Source organism: Synchiropus splendidus, chromosome 4, assembly GCF_027744825.2.
Source record: "Synchiropus splendidus isolate RoL2022-P1 chromosome 4, RoL_Sspl_1.0, whole genome shotgun sequence".
NCBI classification, from domain to species: Eukaryota; Metazoa; Chordata; class Actinopteri; order Syngnathiformes; family Callionymidae; genus Synchiropus; species Synchiropus splendidus.
Window position 1 is genome coordinate 19,551,006 of NC_071337.1, and position 17,963 is coordinate 19,568,968.

At 44.5% G+C, this 17,963-nt stretch overlaps 2 protein-coding genes across 5 annotated transcripts; one reads left to right on the plus strand and one right to left on the minus strand.

Moving 5' to 3' along the window:
* Positions 1-160: 160 nt before the first annotated feature.
* On the plus strand, positions 161-4,007 carry psmc2 (proteasome 26S subunit, ATPase 2). Its single transcript, XM_053861642.1, has 12 exons — positions 161-338; positions 587-624; positions 702-783; positions 866-965; positions 2,179-2,310; positions 2,391-2,463; positions 2,536-2,631; positions 2,700-2,864; positions 2,945-3,032; positions 3,295-3,497; positions 3,560-3,656; positions 3,766-4,007. The coding sequence occupies exons 1-12, from the start codon at positions 269-271 to the stop codon at positions 3,921-3,923; spliced, it is 1,302 nt and encodes a 433-aa protein (XP_053717617.1). The 5' UTR covers positions 161-268; the 3' UTR covers positions 3,924-4,007.
* On the minus strand, positions 3,356-17,533 carry slc26a5 (solute carrier family 26 member 5). 4 transcript variants are annotated; one of them, XM_053861637.1, is made up of 18 exons: positions 17,393-17,491; positions 15,079-15,273; positions 14,667-14,806; positions 13,994-14,104; positions 10,557-10,738; positions 9,057-9,221; positions 8,754-8,989; positions 8,538-8,685; positions 7,269-7,382; positions 7,110-7,187; positions 6,933-7,028; positions 6,711-6,817; positions 6,579-6,648; positions 6,418-6,510; positions 6,203-6,310; positions 4,774-4,992; positions 4,643-4,697; positions 3,356-4,571 (listed from the first exon to the last, which is right to left on the minus strand). In XM_053861637.1, exons 2-18 carry the CDS (start codon positions 15,249-15,251, stop codon positions 4,438-4,440), a joined length of 2,229 nt encoding a protein of 742 aa, XP_053717612.1. In that variant the 5' UTR covers positions 15,252-15,273; positions 17,393-17,491; the 3' UTR covers positions 3,356-4,437. The 4 variants fall into 4 exon arrangements, with proteins under 4 accessions (XP_053717612.1, XP_053717609.1, XP_053717610.1 ...); XM_053861634.1 differs by having other exon boundaries at positions 3,358-4,571; positions 15,079-15,365; positions 17,393-17,533; XM_053861635.1 differs by having other exon boundaries at positions 3,358-4,571; positions 15,079-15,365; positions 17,274-17,400.
* Between the last annotated feature and the right edge of the window lie 430 nt (positions 17,534-17,963).

The window sequence follows — 17,963 nt, forward strand, 5'->3', positions numbered from 1 at the left end:
GGGTAGTTGGTTCCGCTTAAACCTTTTTTATGCGTTCATTTCTAGAAATTGCGACTCTATATAGAGAAGACTCAAAGCATTTTATTTTTATTTAATTAAAGCTAAAATATATAAAATTGTAACAATAAATAAAAACACATGCGGCTTGTGCTTCCTCTTTAAGTTCCGACCTACACTTCCGGTAAGGCAAAACTGCAGCGTAATACCACTGGCTAGCTGCCGCAGGAGCGCTGTGTCTCTGGAAGTAGCGGTCTTTTAAGGAGTAAATATGCCGGATTATTTGGGTGATGACCAAAGGAAGACTAAGGAGGAGGACAAAGATGATTCACCCATCAGAGGTATAGGCTTTGGCTCTTATTTGTCTCGTTTGTGGTGCATTAGCTTTGTTGCTAAGGTTAGCTCCTCTGGCTCGATCTGCTTTTGTTTTGAGAATCTAATCACACTTTCGAATCTCACAAATCAAGTGAATATGGTGAATTGTAGCTCATAATAGATGTAGTGTTGAGTATGTCATGTGATTTGTCACACAAAGCCGGCCTCTTGTTATTTTGTCAACTCATTGACGTTGTTTTTCCGCTTCCATCAGCTTTGGACGAAGGCGACATTGCCCTCCTCAAAACATATGTGAGTGGCATGTTTACAAGATTCGCGTAGTATTTTGGTGCATTCGTCTGATTCTTCTTCGTCTCTCATACCATCAGGGTCAAAGCACCTACTCCAGACAGATCAAACAGGTAGAAGACGACATCCAGCAGCTGCTGAAGAAGATCAACGAATTGACTGGTGTGTGATCTTTGACTCGGCTTTGTTTTCAACGCTAACGTTGGTCACCACTTATGTTTATCACTTGTTGTCATTCTAACAGGCATTAAAGAGTCAGACACAGGCTTGGCCCCCCCGGCTCTCTGGGATCTAGCTGCTGACAAACAGACCCTGCAAAGTGAGCAGCCTTTGCAAGTAGCAAGGTAAAGTCACCATTGTGCTCTTATATCTGCTTTTCCCACATCAACACCAAGGTCACACACACAGATCAGGTCTTTTCAGCTTGTGTCTTGTTTTGAAGAATGCATCAAACATCGCTTTATTATCGTCACCACATTTCATTCAAGTTGCGAAATGACTGAAGTCAGTGTCATCTAAAACATTAGCCTCTGTTATGATGCCTTGTTGCTTATTATGTTTGGACTTCCACAATTCCCTTTTTGTATTTGTCATAACTTTTGCACTCTGAGTGAGCCAGTACGACTTAAGATGAAATTATATGAAGTCATGCATTTAGATATTTGATATGAATAGCATATCTTTATTTAACTATTGAACACAAAAACCATAGACTAAAATCACTGTAGAATGTTGATTTCCAGCAATAGCTATCATTTGCTTAAATCAAAACAGAGTAAGTAACATGACATGTACACGTGAAAATAAATATGTAAACCCAACCCTGGACACAGTGTTGAGGTGCACGTCCAGTCCCAAAACTCCGGCATGCATCTCATTCTTTCCACGTCTAGACAGCAAACCAAAGTGGATCCAGTAAATGTTAATGTTGAACACTGTATGCAGAATTTGGATCACTCGAATCACCGCCACACTAGAGTCATTCCTGCTATGTATACACTTGACACCCCAGACAATGAGGAATTATTAAATGAAGAGTAAACGCATGAGACATGGGTCGAACAGTCCAGATATTCCTAGACTGCTGTTGAATGGCTCCGACCTAGTTGTGGGACAGTACTGTCACCAGCGAAGTGAAGGCGCGCTGCCTGGATTGGGGCGCCAGATGTGGTGGAGAGGGTTGCCAGAATTTTCTACCATGGTCTTGCAAAGCTCACCTCAGCTTCATGGCATGGCTTTGCAGTTTTCGCATTCTCTTACATTGCAATGTTGATTCGAATCGCGAAAGACGTTACAGACAGACAATAGATATATATTGTGATTTGTTGTGACGTGTCTAAACGCATTAGGCTTCATGTTCCATGCAATTTTTTAAAAATATTTTTCATCTAAATGTTGTGTGTTGCTGACCCCTCTGTTTCCAACATCCAACATGTTTCCAACATTTTTTTGTTTGTCAGTTTCATCAGTCAGTTTAAAAGTCCAATGATGTCATACTTTCAAGTGAATCATTTTGTATAAGTATTGTTTTTTTTTTAAATTAATGGTTGTCAACAGATGCACAAAAATCATCAACGCAGACTCTGAAGACCCCAAATACATCATCAATGTGAAGCAGTTTGCTAAGTTTGTGGTGGATCTAAGCGACCAGGTGGCTCCGACCGACATTGAGGAGGGGATGAGAGTTGGGTGAGTCAGCTGTTCTGTTCTGTTATCTTGTAGAGTAATGGGAAAATGTTGAGTGTAAATCTGTATGTTGTTGCTAACAGTGTGGACAGGAACAAGTATCAGATCCACATTCCTCTGCCTCCGAAGATTGATCCAACGGTCACCATGATGCAGGTATGCAGGTCTTTCGTTCACTTAACTTGATGCTCTTCTGAACCTGTTCGCTCGACTTCTGTCCCCTGCTAGGTGGAGGAGAAGCCAGATGTGACTTACAGTGACGTGGGTGGGTGTAAGGAGCAGATTGAGAAGCTGCGCGAGGTGGTGGAGACTCCACTGCTGCACGTGAGTACTCCCGTATCACCTGGTTATTTCACAGATTCGAACGGTGACCATTTGTTTCCTTTCACCAGCCCGAGAGGTTTGTCAATCTGGGCATTGAACCACCCAAAGGCGTGCTGCTGTTCGGACCACCCGGTACAGGAAAGACTCTGTGTGCTCGAGCGGTTGCCAACCGAACTGACGCTTGCTTCATCAGAGTCATCGGCTCCGAGCTGGTGCAGAAGTATGTGGGAGAGGTGAGTGCAGAGATCTGTGGGCCCGCAGCTTCATATGAGAGACACTGCTGAGAGACCAGCTGACCCTTGTCTGTTCGCAGGGAGCCCGAATGGTCCGAGAGCTGTTTGAGATGGCCAGAACTAAGAAGGCTTGTCTCATCTTCTTTGATGAAATCGACGCCATTGGAGGTGAGGTTCACTCAGTAGTTTGATGCCCACGTGCCCTGGCTTCATGTGTCCAGGAGACTGTATATTGGCATTCAGAACAGCAGTCAGCCAGTTATTCTCCTTGTCCAGGTCTTTAAAAAAATGGCCAGCCAAACCCAAATTGCATGTGCAGAGACTTTTTGAAAATGTGTTGAAGTTATTTGACCAAGTCAAATTTTGGTGGAACTTTATGCTAAAGTTGAACCACAACCCTTTGAACCCACAATCCTGTCCTATGCTTCAGGCGCTCGCTTTGACGACGGTGCCGGCGGAGACAACGAGGTCCAGAGAACCATGTTGGAGCTCATCAACCAGCTGGATGGCTTTGACCCTCGAGGTAACATCAAGGTCCTGATGGCCACCAACAGACCAGACACCCTGGACCCAGCCCTGATGAGACCTGGTCGCCTGGACAGGAAGATTGAGTTCAGCCTTCCAGACCTGGAGGTAAGATTGTGCAGATGTTGCTGGGCGCTGGACTTTGTTATTTGACTGTTTTTGCTCATCAGGGTCGCACGCACATTTTCAAGATCCACGCTCGCTCCATGAGTGTGGAGAGAGACATTCGCTTTGAGCTGCTGGCCCGTCTGTGCCCCAACAGCACTGGTGAGATGCCGTCCCACTTGAATTAATTTGTTTTCATTTCGTGAGGTCTCTTCACCACCCCACGGTGTCGTCAAAGATTCAAGGAGCTTACGCGCTTCTCTCTGTCCAGGTGCCGAGATCCGCAGCGTGTGCACGGAGGCAGGGATGTTCGCCATCAGAGCTCGCAGGAAGATTGCCACAGAGAAGGACTTCCTGGAGGCTGTGAACAAGGTCATCAAATCCTATGCCAAGTTCAGTGCCACGCCCAGATACATGACCTACAACTGATGAGTCCGAGTTGACTTTGCTTGAAAGAAGTCCAGGTGTTTTTGTTTTGTTCACGTGAAAATAAAAGTTTATTCCCCTCTGGAACGTCTATGATTAAAACTTCAGTCACATGATTGAAAACACTGATTGACAGTAACTTTGCTGGTAACCTGAGGACATGTCTGACCTTTCAGTAACAAGTCTTTGGACACATTACTGGTAACACAAATAATTTCCTGAAATACACAAAAGTCACGCAATGGACACACACACACATAGATCACGTGTTGCACTGCCTCTCCTTCTGAGGGATCTACATCGCCCTCTATCTTCTGGCAGCAGTGGCTAAAAAGCTTCACTTCTGATCGACGCTGTCTAAGTCAGCAAGATTTAAAAAGTGAAAGTCACTTTGTGCACTCTGAGGAGCTCCAGATATGTCCCAGAGAAAGTGTAACAGTCTTCGAATAAGGCCTCGGGAATTTTGGTCCAGAATGGACAGGAGTTCTGAGACTATGCTGCTGGTCAGGACATTCCCTCAGCGGTTGTAGCGTCGGCGTGGAGGAGTTCGCTGACAGTAGACGGCAGCATCGTGGATGGTTGGAAAGATCATGCCAAGTCTTACCGGGTCGGTGAAGAACAGCAGCGTGTCGAGCTCAGACAGCAGGCTCCCTTCAGGACACACAACCACAGTCAGAGCAGACCTGTCTTCAAATATCACAGGTGTTGTCAAGGTTGCTTACTGCTGCAGCCGGCGATGACCACTCGCACGTCCACATCTGCAAAGTCTCTGATCACCTGCAGACAGTGGTTGACTCAATTACATTTGCTAGAATCAAATGGAGATGTGATTACCATGGAGCACAGACAGAACCTGTTTGATGGCTTTGGCTCCCACTGAGTCAATGAAGCTGGTGGAGGTCCAGTCCAGGATGATGGAGTGGACAGTGTCCAGAGCCTCCAGGAAGCCTTCCGCTTCCTCCTCCTCCTCCTCCTCCTCCTCCTGTTGTCTGCCCTGCAGGGCGCCGTTTTTGATGTCTTCATTCTCGTGGTTGAAGGACAGAATCTCGTGAGTCACACCTGGCTCCTTGTCCTGGACCAGACAGAAGAGGCCAGACAGATTCAGGAGACTGAGTGCATGTTTCAGGTGAGACACAGATTATGCTTTGAGGCTTGAGATATTTAAAATTCAGTACAATTATAACTACCCATTGACTGAAGTATTTCATTGTTTATCTTCTTTGGTGACGTTTTGCAGAGATTAAAAAAAAGATTTTAGAAAATATAAAGAACATTTTATGACTTTTGAACGATGCACTCTTTTTTAATTCTCAGTTGCCTTTTAGTTTTTATCCTCCAAATAGCTTGTAATGGATTTATGTTTTCAATATTTTGTTGGGGTGATTTTCCAAAGGGGTCACATTACATACAAGGGCTTTGTCGAGGGGGCAATTTCAGACCTACTCTATCATCTGTTAAGCGTTATTTAATCATAATATTGCTTTTATTCTGTCATAGCAATGTGTTTTAGATCACAGCTCAAAGTAAAACACGATGTAGACTTTGTATAATTTGTTAAAAATGGTGGAAAAAGATACAAAATCTCAGGCATTGTGATCAGAAAAGGGGGAAATCAGGAAAAACAAGAGCAAAAACAAAATGCTGAGATGAATTCATGACAGTAAGATTCAGTAAGTATCAATGTATGGCCCCAGGTTTTCTAAAAGTCCTACACTTTAATACACTCACATCGGACATCTTCACCTTCTACTCAAACTCTTCTACTCCAAACTCACACATACACAGCGTAGAACCGTCTGTAAAACGATGTTACGCGTTAAGATGCATTCTCCTTCCACCAGGTGGCGCCAGAAAGCAGCGTATGAAATCATGAGAATAGAAATTCTCACACAGATGATCCTTCACTGACTTGCCAAGGCAGACAACATTTTTTTTGAAGTTGTTGTCACTTTTAAAGGCTCTCGAGAACTGTTGTAAACTTGCCATCTGAGTGTGTTCGGCTGCTCACTGTAAAGTACTGGAGCTGCATCTACAGGAAGGTTTAGACCTTGAAATCAAAACCTCAATCCAGTGTGATTGCTAACCAGAGCAACATCATGTTACTACACCTGCAAGTTCAACATTCCCTCAGTTTGCTGATAAGGAGTCACAACAACGTCACAGCGTGCCTCGCCTCCCTGCGACTGGTGCGTCAACATTTGCCAAGAGTCGGGCTTAGGACAGTTTCACAATGGTCCCGGGCACAAGTTCACAGACAGGAGAGCCGCTGTAGGACCACTCACCTCCACTGGGGCCTCTTCTTCTGGTGACTTCCGGTGGTAGCTGACTTTGGCCTTCTGTTTGGACCGAGCTTCTCTGGCGGCCAGGATGAGTTCCGGGTTCACACCTGTCTGTGCACCATATACACAGGAGGCAATAAACAAGAGTCGCTCTTCAGCATTCTAGTTATTCTAGAGCACAGAGGAGTTGGTTCTCACACACACACACACACACACACCTTCTCCTTGAGCACGCTCACGTATGCGTCGCTGTTGGCAAAGTAGATGGGAGAGTTGAAGTGAAAAATCTTTATCCCATCACACTCAGCTGCCTGGGAATGACAACAAACAGGTTTTGGTGGGAACTTTTCGACCTCCATCTCCCCCCCGCCTCACTCACCTCTTCATACTCATCGATGTCAAAGTACAGGCCAGTGCCAGGCACATGGCCCAGGATGGCTTTTTTAGGGCTGCAGCAGAAGGATCATGAGTCAGACGCTTTGTGATCGCATTAGAGAGCAAAGACACAGACCTCTGGGTTCTGTAGATGACAGTGAGCAGAGCAGCTGCCACGGCCACCAAGAGCCCATAATCCAGACCCAGCAACACTGACGCCGTGAACGCCACCAGCCAGATCACCTGGTGGAACCAGAACAGACACTTCGATTCAAACAGAAATGACTGAGATCCTGGTTCATCTTTGCTGTTAGGGTCTACAGGACTGAATTGCCTTTCATGTTTTTTCAAAACTCACCAGTTCTATTTTGCTGGTCCGCCACAGGTTGGGGATGTCTCTGACCTGCTTGAACATCCCCACCAGGTTCACCATGATAATAGCAGCTAACGCCGTCTGCCCAAAGAGAAAAAAAACGTGAGGTGCAAAGACAGAACCAGGGACTGAACATCTGCCAGATACACTGACTCCACCCACCTGAGGCAGAGGCTGGAACACAAATCCAACCGCCACCACGACCACCAGCACCACCAGAGAGCCCAGCAGCCCTGCGATCTACACAACAGATTGTAGATTGTAGATTCATTCTACACCTCCTCGTCCTTCTCCAAGAGAGTGTGTGTGCGTTCAGCTCACCTGCGTTTTCCCGCCCGTGCTCTCCTGCACCAGACTTCTGGACATGGAGCTGGTGACGGTGAAGGTTTGGAAGAAAGAGCTGATGAAGTTGCACAGACCCAAAGCGATGAGCTCCTGAAACACGGGTCAGATTAAAAAAAGGACACATGGAAGGGACTCACTGAGGACCTCTTCAGTCCCAGGGACACACCCTCCACAGGTATTAGGGCAGGGCTCACCGACATGGTGCCCACCAGGGAGCCCGCGGAGACCAAGGGAGTAGCCCCACAGGCCCTTATCAAATAATAATAATAATTGAAATACCCACGTAATAACCATCTTATTAGGTTTGATTTTGTGATTCCCTGTTTTTCTACATCATCAGTACGAAAAATCAACGATGAGATTCCTCTGAAGTATTTGAGAGGAATATCGTTTATCATCCATTATATATTGTGATCTCAATAGTGTGTACTGAACCAATGGTAGCGCTTCAGGTTGCACATTACCCTTGGAGTAGCTTGTGGTTGCTAAAAGGTTGGTGACCCCTGTGTTAGGTTGTGGAGAATTGAGGATACTAAAGCGCCTCAGGTGTTCTCCAGCAGTGAAAGAGACCACCTGAAGTATCTCAAGGCTCTGGATGTCATGGGGCTGTCATGGCTGACTCGCTTGTGCAGCATCACATGGCCAGCTTCCTCAGGCCTCGAAGGCCCAGGTGACTTAAAAAAAAGGGGGATCGGACGAATGTGTTCCAACTACATGGAAGCCACACTGTTCTGGCTCCTTGGTAAGACCTACAGAGGAGGTATCACCCAAGAGTCAAGCGGGTTCAGCTCTGGTTGGGCTAAACTCCCATGAGTTTAGCTTTCAGTTGACATGTGACCCACAATACGTTTGGGCCACTATGCCTCCTGGCTGCCTCGGGAACACCTTGGTATTCCTTCAGAAGAGGGAGGTGTAGATGTAGGGGCTAGTCTGGGTAGAAGAAAGTTTGGGCCTCTTTGATCCAGTTTCTGCCCCTGCAACTGGATATATGATAAGTGATGGATGGAAGGATGGGAAAAAAGCCAGTCTATTGGCTGTCACCTGTGGCACATACTGTGAAAGGGCTCAAAGGAGCACAAAGCAGGCCCTTCCAAGATCAAACTGGGAGTTAAAATAAAACTCCAGAGTGCTGCAGAGCTCTCTGGCACCGACCACTCCATCTCGAGTTACACTGGCTGACCTCATTTCCAGTTGGCTTCAGGTCAACTCTCAAATCTTCACTTCAGAGCGGCGCTGGCGACTCACCTGGTTCCCATCCACGCTGTAGTTATGCTGAAGCGCAAACGTCTTGGCGAGAGACATCCCCATTGAGAAGCTGACGATCGCTATTGCGATGGAATCTGTGATCAAGTTGGGTAACAGTGAGAACTCGGGGATGACAGGAGGCAGAAGTCTGAGGAGGAAGGCACAAAGAGTCACTGCAGCTCTGTCTCCATTCTACAGTCAAACCAGACGCCGTACCCCGTGGGAATATTCCCAACCACGTCCACCTGGTAGTCTTCTGAAAGCTTCATGCCGAAGGAGACGCCCGTCGAGACGATGACTATGATTATCTCCCCGGGGATTGGAATGGGCAGCTTTTTCTTGAAGCGCTCATTGAGGTCTTTGGTTATGTAGAGGAAGATGAGACAGGCCAGGCCCAGGAGGAGAGTGGTGCTGTTGGTGCTGGCTATGTGCACGAGAACCTCCCTGACGCTCTGGGACAAAAGATTCATTCACCACAAACCTGATGAATCGCAGAAACGCTCGCTCACATAAACTCACGTAGATAACAGAGAGGGGTCCACTGAAGCGCTCCGTCTTCACCCCCAGCAGGTACTTCAGCTGAGACACCACCACGTGTACGGACGCTGCTGTGGTGAAACCTCGCACCAGAGGCGCCGTGAGGTAGATGGCCACAAAGCCAAACCGGAGAATTCCCAGCAGAATCTAGCCACAGGGGGGAAAAAAGAGCGAAAGCTTGAAGTAACAACAAACATCTGAGGTACAAATCCAGATTAAAACCTGCTGCTTGGTAAACAGATGATTTGATCATGAGAAGGGAAGAGACAAGGAAGTGTATGTTGTTCACCACAGTTGATGTCAGCTGCGTTTCTCATCAGTGTCACCTGATCGACTGCTTGGTAAAATAAATATCTTATCTGTCAATCACATGGCTGCAAGTCAACACAGTAGGTGTCCAGATGTGAAATTCAAGCCGAGCCTCAGAAAGGAATTTAAGATTCAGCTGTGTTTCAATAACTGCTGAACCAGTGGGGTGTTTACACTCAACCGCCTCTAGATGGTGATTTATCGTGATCTAGACCGTGGAACCTCAGCCAACACGCAATTGTTTTTAATCAAAACACATCAAGACTTTTTTTTGTTTGTTTTTTCTAACAGTACCTCAAGAAACCACTCATTGGTGAACTCAAGATTTGATAACTGCTTCTTGTCATTATATATTGAATATATCTTTAATATTTTGTCACTGAAAAGTTACTGACCACTAGGGAACAAAAAAATCTAGATTAACAAGCTTTCTATACATTTGAAGGACTGACAAAGAAAAACATCCACATCTGAAGTAATCTGCCGCTTGACTTTCTAAAGTCAGAACTTTGTTAAACCAACTAGCCATAAACGATTAGCTAGCTAGCAGGTTAGCCAAGCAACAGTCGCAACAACAACAATGATGAGTACGAATGAGACACCTTGTCTTGCCTTCTACCCGCAGAACAGAGGAACACACTCCCCAGCGAGATGACGATGCTGACCAATGTCTGTCACAAACACACATTATTTATTCATGTTTCTTGTGATGTTCCTTCTAAAGGCGCCAACAGCTGCATTGTTGTCTGTTCCACCAAGCAGGTGCTGGCAAGTCTCAAAGTCAAGAGAGGGTGGGGTCAGTTTGAGGATAAGATCATAAAGTTGGGTCAGTAGAGCGAGTCAGGAATGTGAGTTATGGAAAAATAACAACTTGTATCTTGGCTAAGAGAATAAAAAGGCCTTGCCAGTGCATGTAGTTGGTCAGAATGTGGCGGACATGTGCAGACATTCAAGCCTTGGCAGCGATCAGGGTGACAAGCTCTGTAGGCTTTGAGAAGTATTGGGAAGTATACAATGATGGGATTGTATTTTAAGTACTTGTGACACACTATAGGGCGAGAAGGACCAGACATTTTCATTGTTTTAGCGCAGGAAGCGATAATGCAGGTATAAACTGGAAGAGGCTCACAGAGGCTCAGTGTGATCATCCCTCTTATGGTTAAAGGAACTAACCTGGATGAATCCCACCAGCGTTGTGAGCACCACGGCCACTTGGACTCTTCTTGCATCACGCGCATCCACATTCAGGTAGGAGGTCATGTTTGTACCGTTGGCAGGATGCACATAGTACATGGAGTCTGGAGCCTCCCTGACTGCGACTCCCCCGATCATCAGACTAATGACAGCAAAGGTTCCTGCACATGGTACACAGTGTTAGTTCAAAGCAGCACGTCTAGAGGTCCAGATGTTAACCAAACATACGACAGAGGTCTCCTCTGAAAAGGACGCCATCCAATTACACTTAAAGATTGTGACCACCTTACCCAGAGGTCAGAGACGCCAAGGTTCTCCTCGTAATTTGTCTCACATGTTCTTCCTATGGCCAAATATTCAAGTGCTTTGCTCCAGATACTTCGATCCTATACTAGGATTTCAGTTGAAACTGTGCCCATATATATTGCTCTGGCACATCTAACATTGCTTGTGGAATGAGCACCACACTAAGGGAAGTGATGGCATTTACCTCACTGTTAGCCAGACGTTTGAAATCACCTAAACCACCATCCATTTATTTTTACATAAAACTAGGGGAAAAAAAACACACTAATGGGGTTCCACAGAATTCGTTTTGTGTTAAATGGCAGCCCTTTATTTCATATTTCAGTGACCTTCAAGCATTACCCGACTGAACAATAGGAAATTAAAATCATGATCAAGTCATTATTTAGGTGCTTAAGGGTTAAAGTGTGTTTCTTTTCACTTTGTTTTGGCAACACTGTCAATGTTATATGCAGGAGAGGATTAGGGCCAGTCAAGAAAAAAAGAATTCTGACTTTAAAAGTGAAAAATCTGATTTTAATCTCAGAATTCTCACTTTAATCTCAGAATTTGATTTGAGAAGTCAGAATTCTAACTTTTTTCCTTAACTAGCGCTAATCCTCTTCCGTAGTAATACATTCACATTTTCCATGATTTATTTATTTTTTTATTAAGCTCTTGTACTTTGTCGACAGAGAAAAGTAGCATAACTCTGCAAATGTGTACATGTCTGAATATACACGTTAGAAAAAAAGGCTTCCACTAACTTCTTTATACAGACAATTTTCTCTCACCGACAACATTTCCCTACAGGAGGAAGGGGAAAAACTCTCAGAAAAACAATGACAGTAAGTCAACTTTCTTTTGTGTAACTGAACTGAAGGTCGTCCTCTTGGCTCATTGATGCCGGGTTCCTGGCTGCACATCGGTGTATGTGCCAAGAATGCTGGAGCGCTGAAAGGCTGAAGATCTCTCCTGTCACATGCTGATTAAAGAAGCTTGAGTCAGGTGCCTAACCTTTAAGTCCATTTGATGAATAGGTATGATTAAATAAGCTGTTCAGACCTTGTGTTAAGGAGAAGAATAACTGCTGATTGTTTTACTTCCCAAAGACATGGACCCATTGTCCAGAGAGGTGTTGGAAAGCGGATGTGTTAATATCAACGTACCACGACAGTTAAAAAACTACAGTCCACAAACTGAGATGGTTTTTTTTTTTTTACATTAAAAACAACGTCCATTTTCAACTTATATCAATTAACCCGGTGACACTGGCTAGTAGAATCATTGGTGAAAGCAATGCCTTTGAAGACATTGGCATTTCAACACACACGAACATAGTGGCGTCCCGGACACTTAACACTGGTCGACGTGGGTGTGACTCTGATGTTTGACTAAGGGGCTGGATTTTATGGATGCTGGTATTTCACCCGTCTCTTCTTGGTGTTCCTGTTCTCCGTGTCGTGTGTGTCCGGCTGACAACTTTGCCATAGAGATTGGCTGCAGTTAACATAAGGCAACATCAGACTACTTCATTCTGCGGCACAACTAACATACCACACGCAGTACGTGAAGAGAAACAGTGTGGAAGCCTTTTATGACCCATTTGTTTACAGTGCTGAACTGTTTGCTGGTTGTTAAAGTCCTCAACACAGCCATTACTGCTGGGACTAAGCTGATGATAACGGAGGGATTGAGAGGATAGCTAGAGAGGACGTTACCATAACAGATCTAAGGCAAAGAGTCAAACCAATTATCATTACATACATGTTTTTAAAATGAAGGATCTGACTCTATAATAAACCTGTAATTAGAAGCTTCCTGGTCTCACTATAAGTCTGGATTATCAGCTTTAACCTTAATGACACAAAGATACAAGCACTAAACCAAACACCATTAAGATCAGTCAGCTCTTCCAACAGCTTAATGTCTGCGGTAAGCGAGGAATCATGCGAGAGAACAATGTGTAAGTGTTTACAGACAAAAGGCCACGTCTTATGACCGCAGCCCAAATATTCACGCTCAACCTGAAGTGGAGCTCACCATTTCCCCAGCAACTGAAGATCACAGGAAGAGGCTTCCTGACGTCACACTGAGGTCAGTTTAAAAAAAAAATCTAGCTCTGTAATTGTCATGGAAAAAAGTCCCTCAAAACTGCCGTCCTGTTTGTAGCACAAACTTTACTACATTTAAGACAAATTAAAAACCCATATTATCACAGCTCAGTGGGCCATAATCTAAGTTTCCCACATATTTTTCTTTACCTGTAATTTGAATTATACCACGTTTAGATTGTGTTCAAGGCATTTTGATTGAACAATTGTAACTCGTTTGCTCCACATTTTAGTAGCCACAGCCAACCAACCTGTCAAATGTGGTAGGATTAGCATAAGGTGATGGGATTTGGGGCATGACTCCCAAAATAGTAATAACAAATAAATAAATAATTTCCCGATCAATTCTGACCGCAACACCTTTGGGATGAATTAGGCCTTCACCTCCGGCATCATTGGCGTGATTTATCTTCATAAATCAAGCCACTTATCTCCGTAAATCGAGCCAGTCGAGCTGAGCGACTTCAGTCTTCGTCATACAACCACTAAAAATGTAGAATGATTAGTGTGGAAGCAGAACGCAGCGAGGAGATGTGACGCAAACTTTATAATATCAGTTCATGCTCACAGTCTCTCCATCAAACACTCTGATACAAAAGACCTTTATATTGCAGTTTCCAGTTGGCCCTGTTATACTGACACAAGGATGTGATTCTGACATCGACATGACTGAAAATATCAGGTTATTTATGACTTCATCCCTTCAACGTAGTCACAGTGGTGAAGGGAGGAAACGAGCGTGCTGCTCACATAAGGCTGTAGCAGGAACAAATATTTACTCTACAAATAATGACATAGTACCTTAATATTGCCTATCTGGTCTATAAGAATACATTCTTTCAAGGTCACAACACGTCTCCTGATAAAAGGGGTGAAGTGATAGATGAAGACAGCAGTATATTTTATGTCATTTTTCACTGCTGTCATGAGTTTACAAGCAGCAGCCATTAATGTTTGAGACGTGTAACAAGGGTAGGGTGAGTAGAGCTTTTGGAGTTGAGCACAAATTCCTCTCACCCACTGATATATGTCTGGACGTGCCGAAGAAGGTGTAGAGCATCACAGGGTAGAAGGATGAGTACAGCCCGTACACTGGTGGCACAGCAGCCAGCATGGCGTAGGCCAGACCTTTGAAACAGAAGGAAGGCGTTCTAAACAAATGAAAGCTGAGAGAGCAGTACAACAGTAGGGATATACAACAGTCATAAAAGGAAGCATGACTCTGGAAAAGCATGGCAGTGGGCCTTTTAACAATCTGTTCTCTACACCTGCCTCCAATAAACAGCCAGGAAGTATGAAGATTCAGATGACACATAAGGTGAGGCGGTGGACATATTCTCGGTGGGATCTCTGTCTATAATCCAACGATGATATCAATATTGACCAACAGGATTACTAAGTTTGACTCATCAGTTCATTCACTCATTCATATTTCGTAATTGTGAGGGGGTGGAGTTTATCCTAGCTACTCGAGGGTGAGAGGCGGGAGACACCGTGGACAGGTCGCCAACGCACAAACACACAATCATACTAGAGAGCGTCCGAGGAACAATGACATGTACAATGAATGAAAATAGTTTTCTGAACATCAGTAAATCCCAATTAATACAGTTAAACTCTGTGTAGTCCTGTAAAACAAAATAAAATGCTGCTAAAAGGACCAGAAAAACCTGTAGTTCTGAGGTCTAACCTTGAGGAAGCTGCACGACTCCCGTGCTCAAGCCCGACACTATATCTGAGAACAGATACTCTTTCACCGGATACGCTGGAAGCCAGGTGAGGATGGGCAGGAAACTCAGAACTGCTGCTTTGGCCTTTGATGATGTGCACCTGAGGACAGGAAGAGATGTCAGTTTATTTCATTTTGATGTTCGAGGGAGAGGGAGTGAAGGAGAAGCTGGAGAGAAGATGAATGAAACTAGAATTTGTGATAAAGTGGGACACAGCAGAACGACTGAACATGTAGCTAAACAATCCATTATCAGTGATAAGTGTTCATCCATAACACCTAAATGACTCCTATGAGTCAGTCTAAAGAATAGTAGAAAGAGAAATCCTGAGACGGTTAAGAGTCAAAAATGAAGAATTTTCCAACAACCTACCTTAACTTTTGCTTCAGCCTCCTCCTTAGACTTGTGTTCTCCTTGCAGTGAAACAGCTGTGACCTGATCAACTCTTCATCGTAGACCGGACGGTTGATGTTGATGTACGTGGGCTCCGCATCGTCATGAGAGTCCGATATCAAGGTGGTGGTGGTTTCCAGTTCCGGCTCCATCTCAGGCTCCTGGCGTCCCAAGCTGTCCCCACCAACAGTATAGTGTTTATGATCTGTCCTTCAGTTGCGTCATCACTCGCCACTCTTTGTCCAGATTTTATTGACCAACTGGTTCTGTTGGCAGAAAGCCAGTCACATTTTAGAGTTTGAAAGATTCCTATAAATGATTATCAGAATCTTAGGAAATAGGTTGTGCTCTTGTCTCCCTACTTACCTGTACACATTCTAATTCAGTAAAAACTAGTATATCAAGATCCTCTTGAATCCCGTTTCAGGTTTATAAAACATACATTCATTCTCACACACAGAGAGAACTCCCCCACGACTGGGAAAATGTACCAATGAGATAATAAAAGCAAAAGACAGAAGCGATTCAAGAAAACGTTTACCTCAAGCTCTTGTCTTGTATAACAAATAAAGCTCTTTTGAATACAAATCAATCCAGCAATTGTCTACCTAAGTCTGAAACACAACTTCTCTGCAGGTGTAAATGTGACTCCACTCTCATCTTAACATCAATATGACCCCCAACCAAGTGATAAACGCAAAACAAGTATATGTTTAATACCACACAATGTCCATATTTATTACAGTGTAGATACGCCGACAATTCAAGCACGTCATTATGTCAATACCCCTGATGGGAACTAACAAGAGTTGCTGCCAGGTAAATACTCAAAACAATCTCATCTGTTTATATCAAACAAATGTCGAACATCAGGTGTGAACGTTTCCAGAAGAATAGCAAATAACTCCAATACACGCCACCTTTTGTCGTCTAAAACACCTCCACGTCCTCATCACAATTCGTATTTGCACTGCAGCTCAAAGAACCAACATAAATATTATAAATGTTTTTATCCGAGAGGAGGGGATTAATCTAAAGCAAAGGTCTAAGCTCTACTCCCACCATCATCTGAGGGGTCCCAGCAGCAGAAATGAACCATTATCTGTAAGTAGATTGAAAGAGAAGCCAACAGAGGTTGCCTGCCAGGATGCCTCCGAAACACTATGTCCTCCAGTTAACCTGGGAGCGCCTCTGTATATCCAGCCAACTTCCTATGGTACATTTCGGTCAGAGGAAATCTAATGTTTCTTCATCCTGACCTTTGTTGGGAGGGGTCAAAAGCAGAGCCTGCTAGGGCCCAACTTTACCTAAGAACACAACAAAAGCTACCAACAATTCTTTTACTGCATTTCTTATGTTTATCTGATCTTTTAGTGTAGACAATCATCGCAGACAGTCGGGCCACAATTGAAGCAACACCTAGACTATGGCAGTTGCGAGTCAATTAAAATGTTCAACTCATAAATGGGTTTAATTCAAATGATTGCTTGTTGCATTTACTGGAGACCACTGGAATAAGTTACCACAACACTCCTGAAAATGTCTGTAGCAAGGCATTTCCCTGGCGTATGCTTACACCAGTTTCTTGAAGTTGACACTTGATGGTCGTGATAATAAAACCTAAGAACCCGTTCAACTAGCCCAGTTTGTAATGCACTTATTCATATCAACACTGCATGTTTACCAGTAAATTGTAGGATGATGGATACCAGCCCATCACCATAGTTAACTGGATTTTTTTTTGTATGGGACAGAGAGCGCTAAATGACAAGCTGACAATCTGGATCCTGAACAGCGTTAGACAATGCAGTAAGTGGTTTCCTCTGTTCCCCCTGGGCACAGAGGAAAGCAGTTATCACCCAGCAATACACTGAGAGACACTTCCGTGACCGCTTGCAAAGTGCTGACTGCACTGACTAATAGGACATTAAATTCGATGAGAATGCAAAGTCACACCGTAAATACATCACTGGGTTTGCTTTACATTAATTTACACGCCTCCGTCCTGCAGAAATCCCCGTTGTGATTTCCTCACATTACCTTAAACACACAGCCTGGAAGCTAGAATCCTGCTTGACTTTCAACAGCTAGCTAACACGCTAACATCACAGACAGACGCCGGGGCGCACGGTCGCTACATCGCAGCAGTAACAGGAAGACTCAACCGTCGTTACCGTGACAAAATCCCCGTCTGAGTTCCAGGTAACGCTCAATGACAGCTGGGGTTAGAGACGAACACACGCGCGGACTCTAAGATGGAGATAAAGATGCGAGGCAGCGGTGATGGACTCACCTCCCGAGAGGCGGAGCAGTGACGCTGACAACCGAGGAGGACTCGGTGAATGATTCGATTGAATTGGTGCAGTTGAACTTCAACAGACTCGGGAGACCAACACCGTGGCTCGTGATACAACACAGATGGTGTGTACGGGAGACGAACCACTCCTCCGCGAGAATTTAGCACACGCCCATACTGCGCATGCGATTCCTTGGCCTCTTATTTGTACAGAAAACATTCGACTTCGACAGCTATCGAAAGACCAAGAGAATTCATAGTTTTGTGTGTTTTTATCTCTGTGGGAGTATGCAGAAAATGTGTTAACTTTAATTTTGAATATCAGAATGTTTATCTCCCGGTGCATCAGTTTGAGGTATATAATACACCGGTACGTTACTGCCACCCCATGGAGCTGTAGCCACATTAACCTACACGTTTTTTCCTTGGTATTAAAGCGGATTCTCCTCGGGGCCCACGAGGTAGGGGGACCAGTACCAGGACCATGATACTGTGAGCGACTGAAATCGTGTTATTTAAAAAAAGTTGTTTTTGGTTTTTTTTAAGTTGAATGACACTATTCTCATCA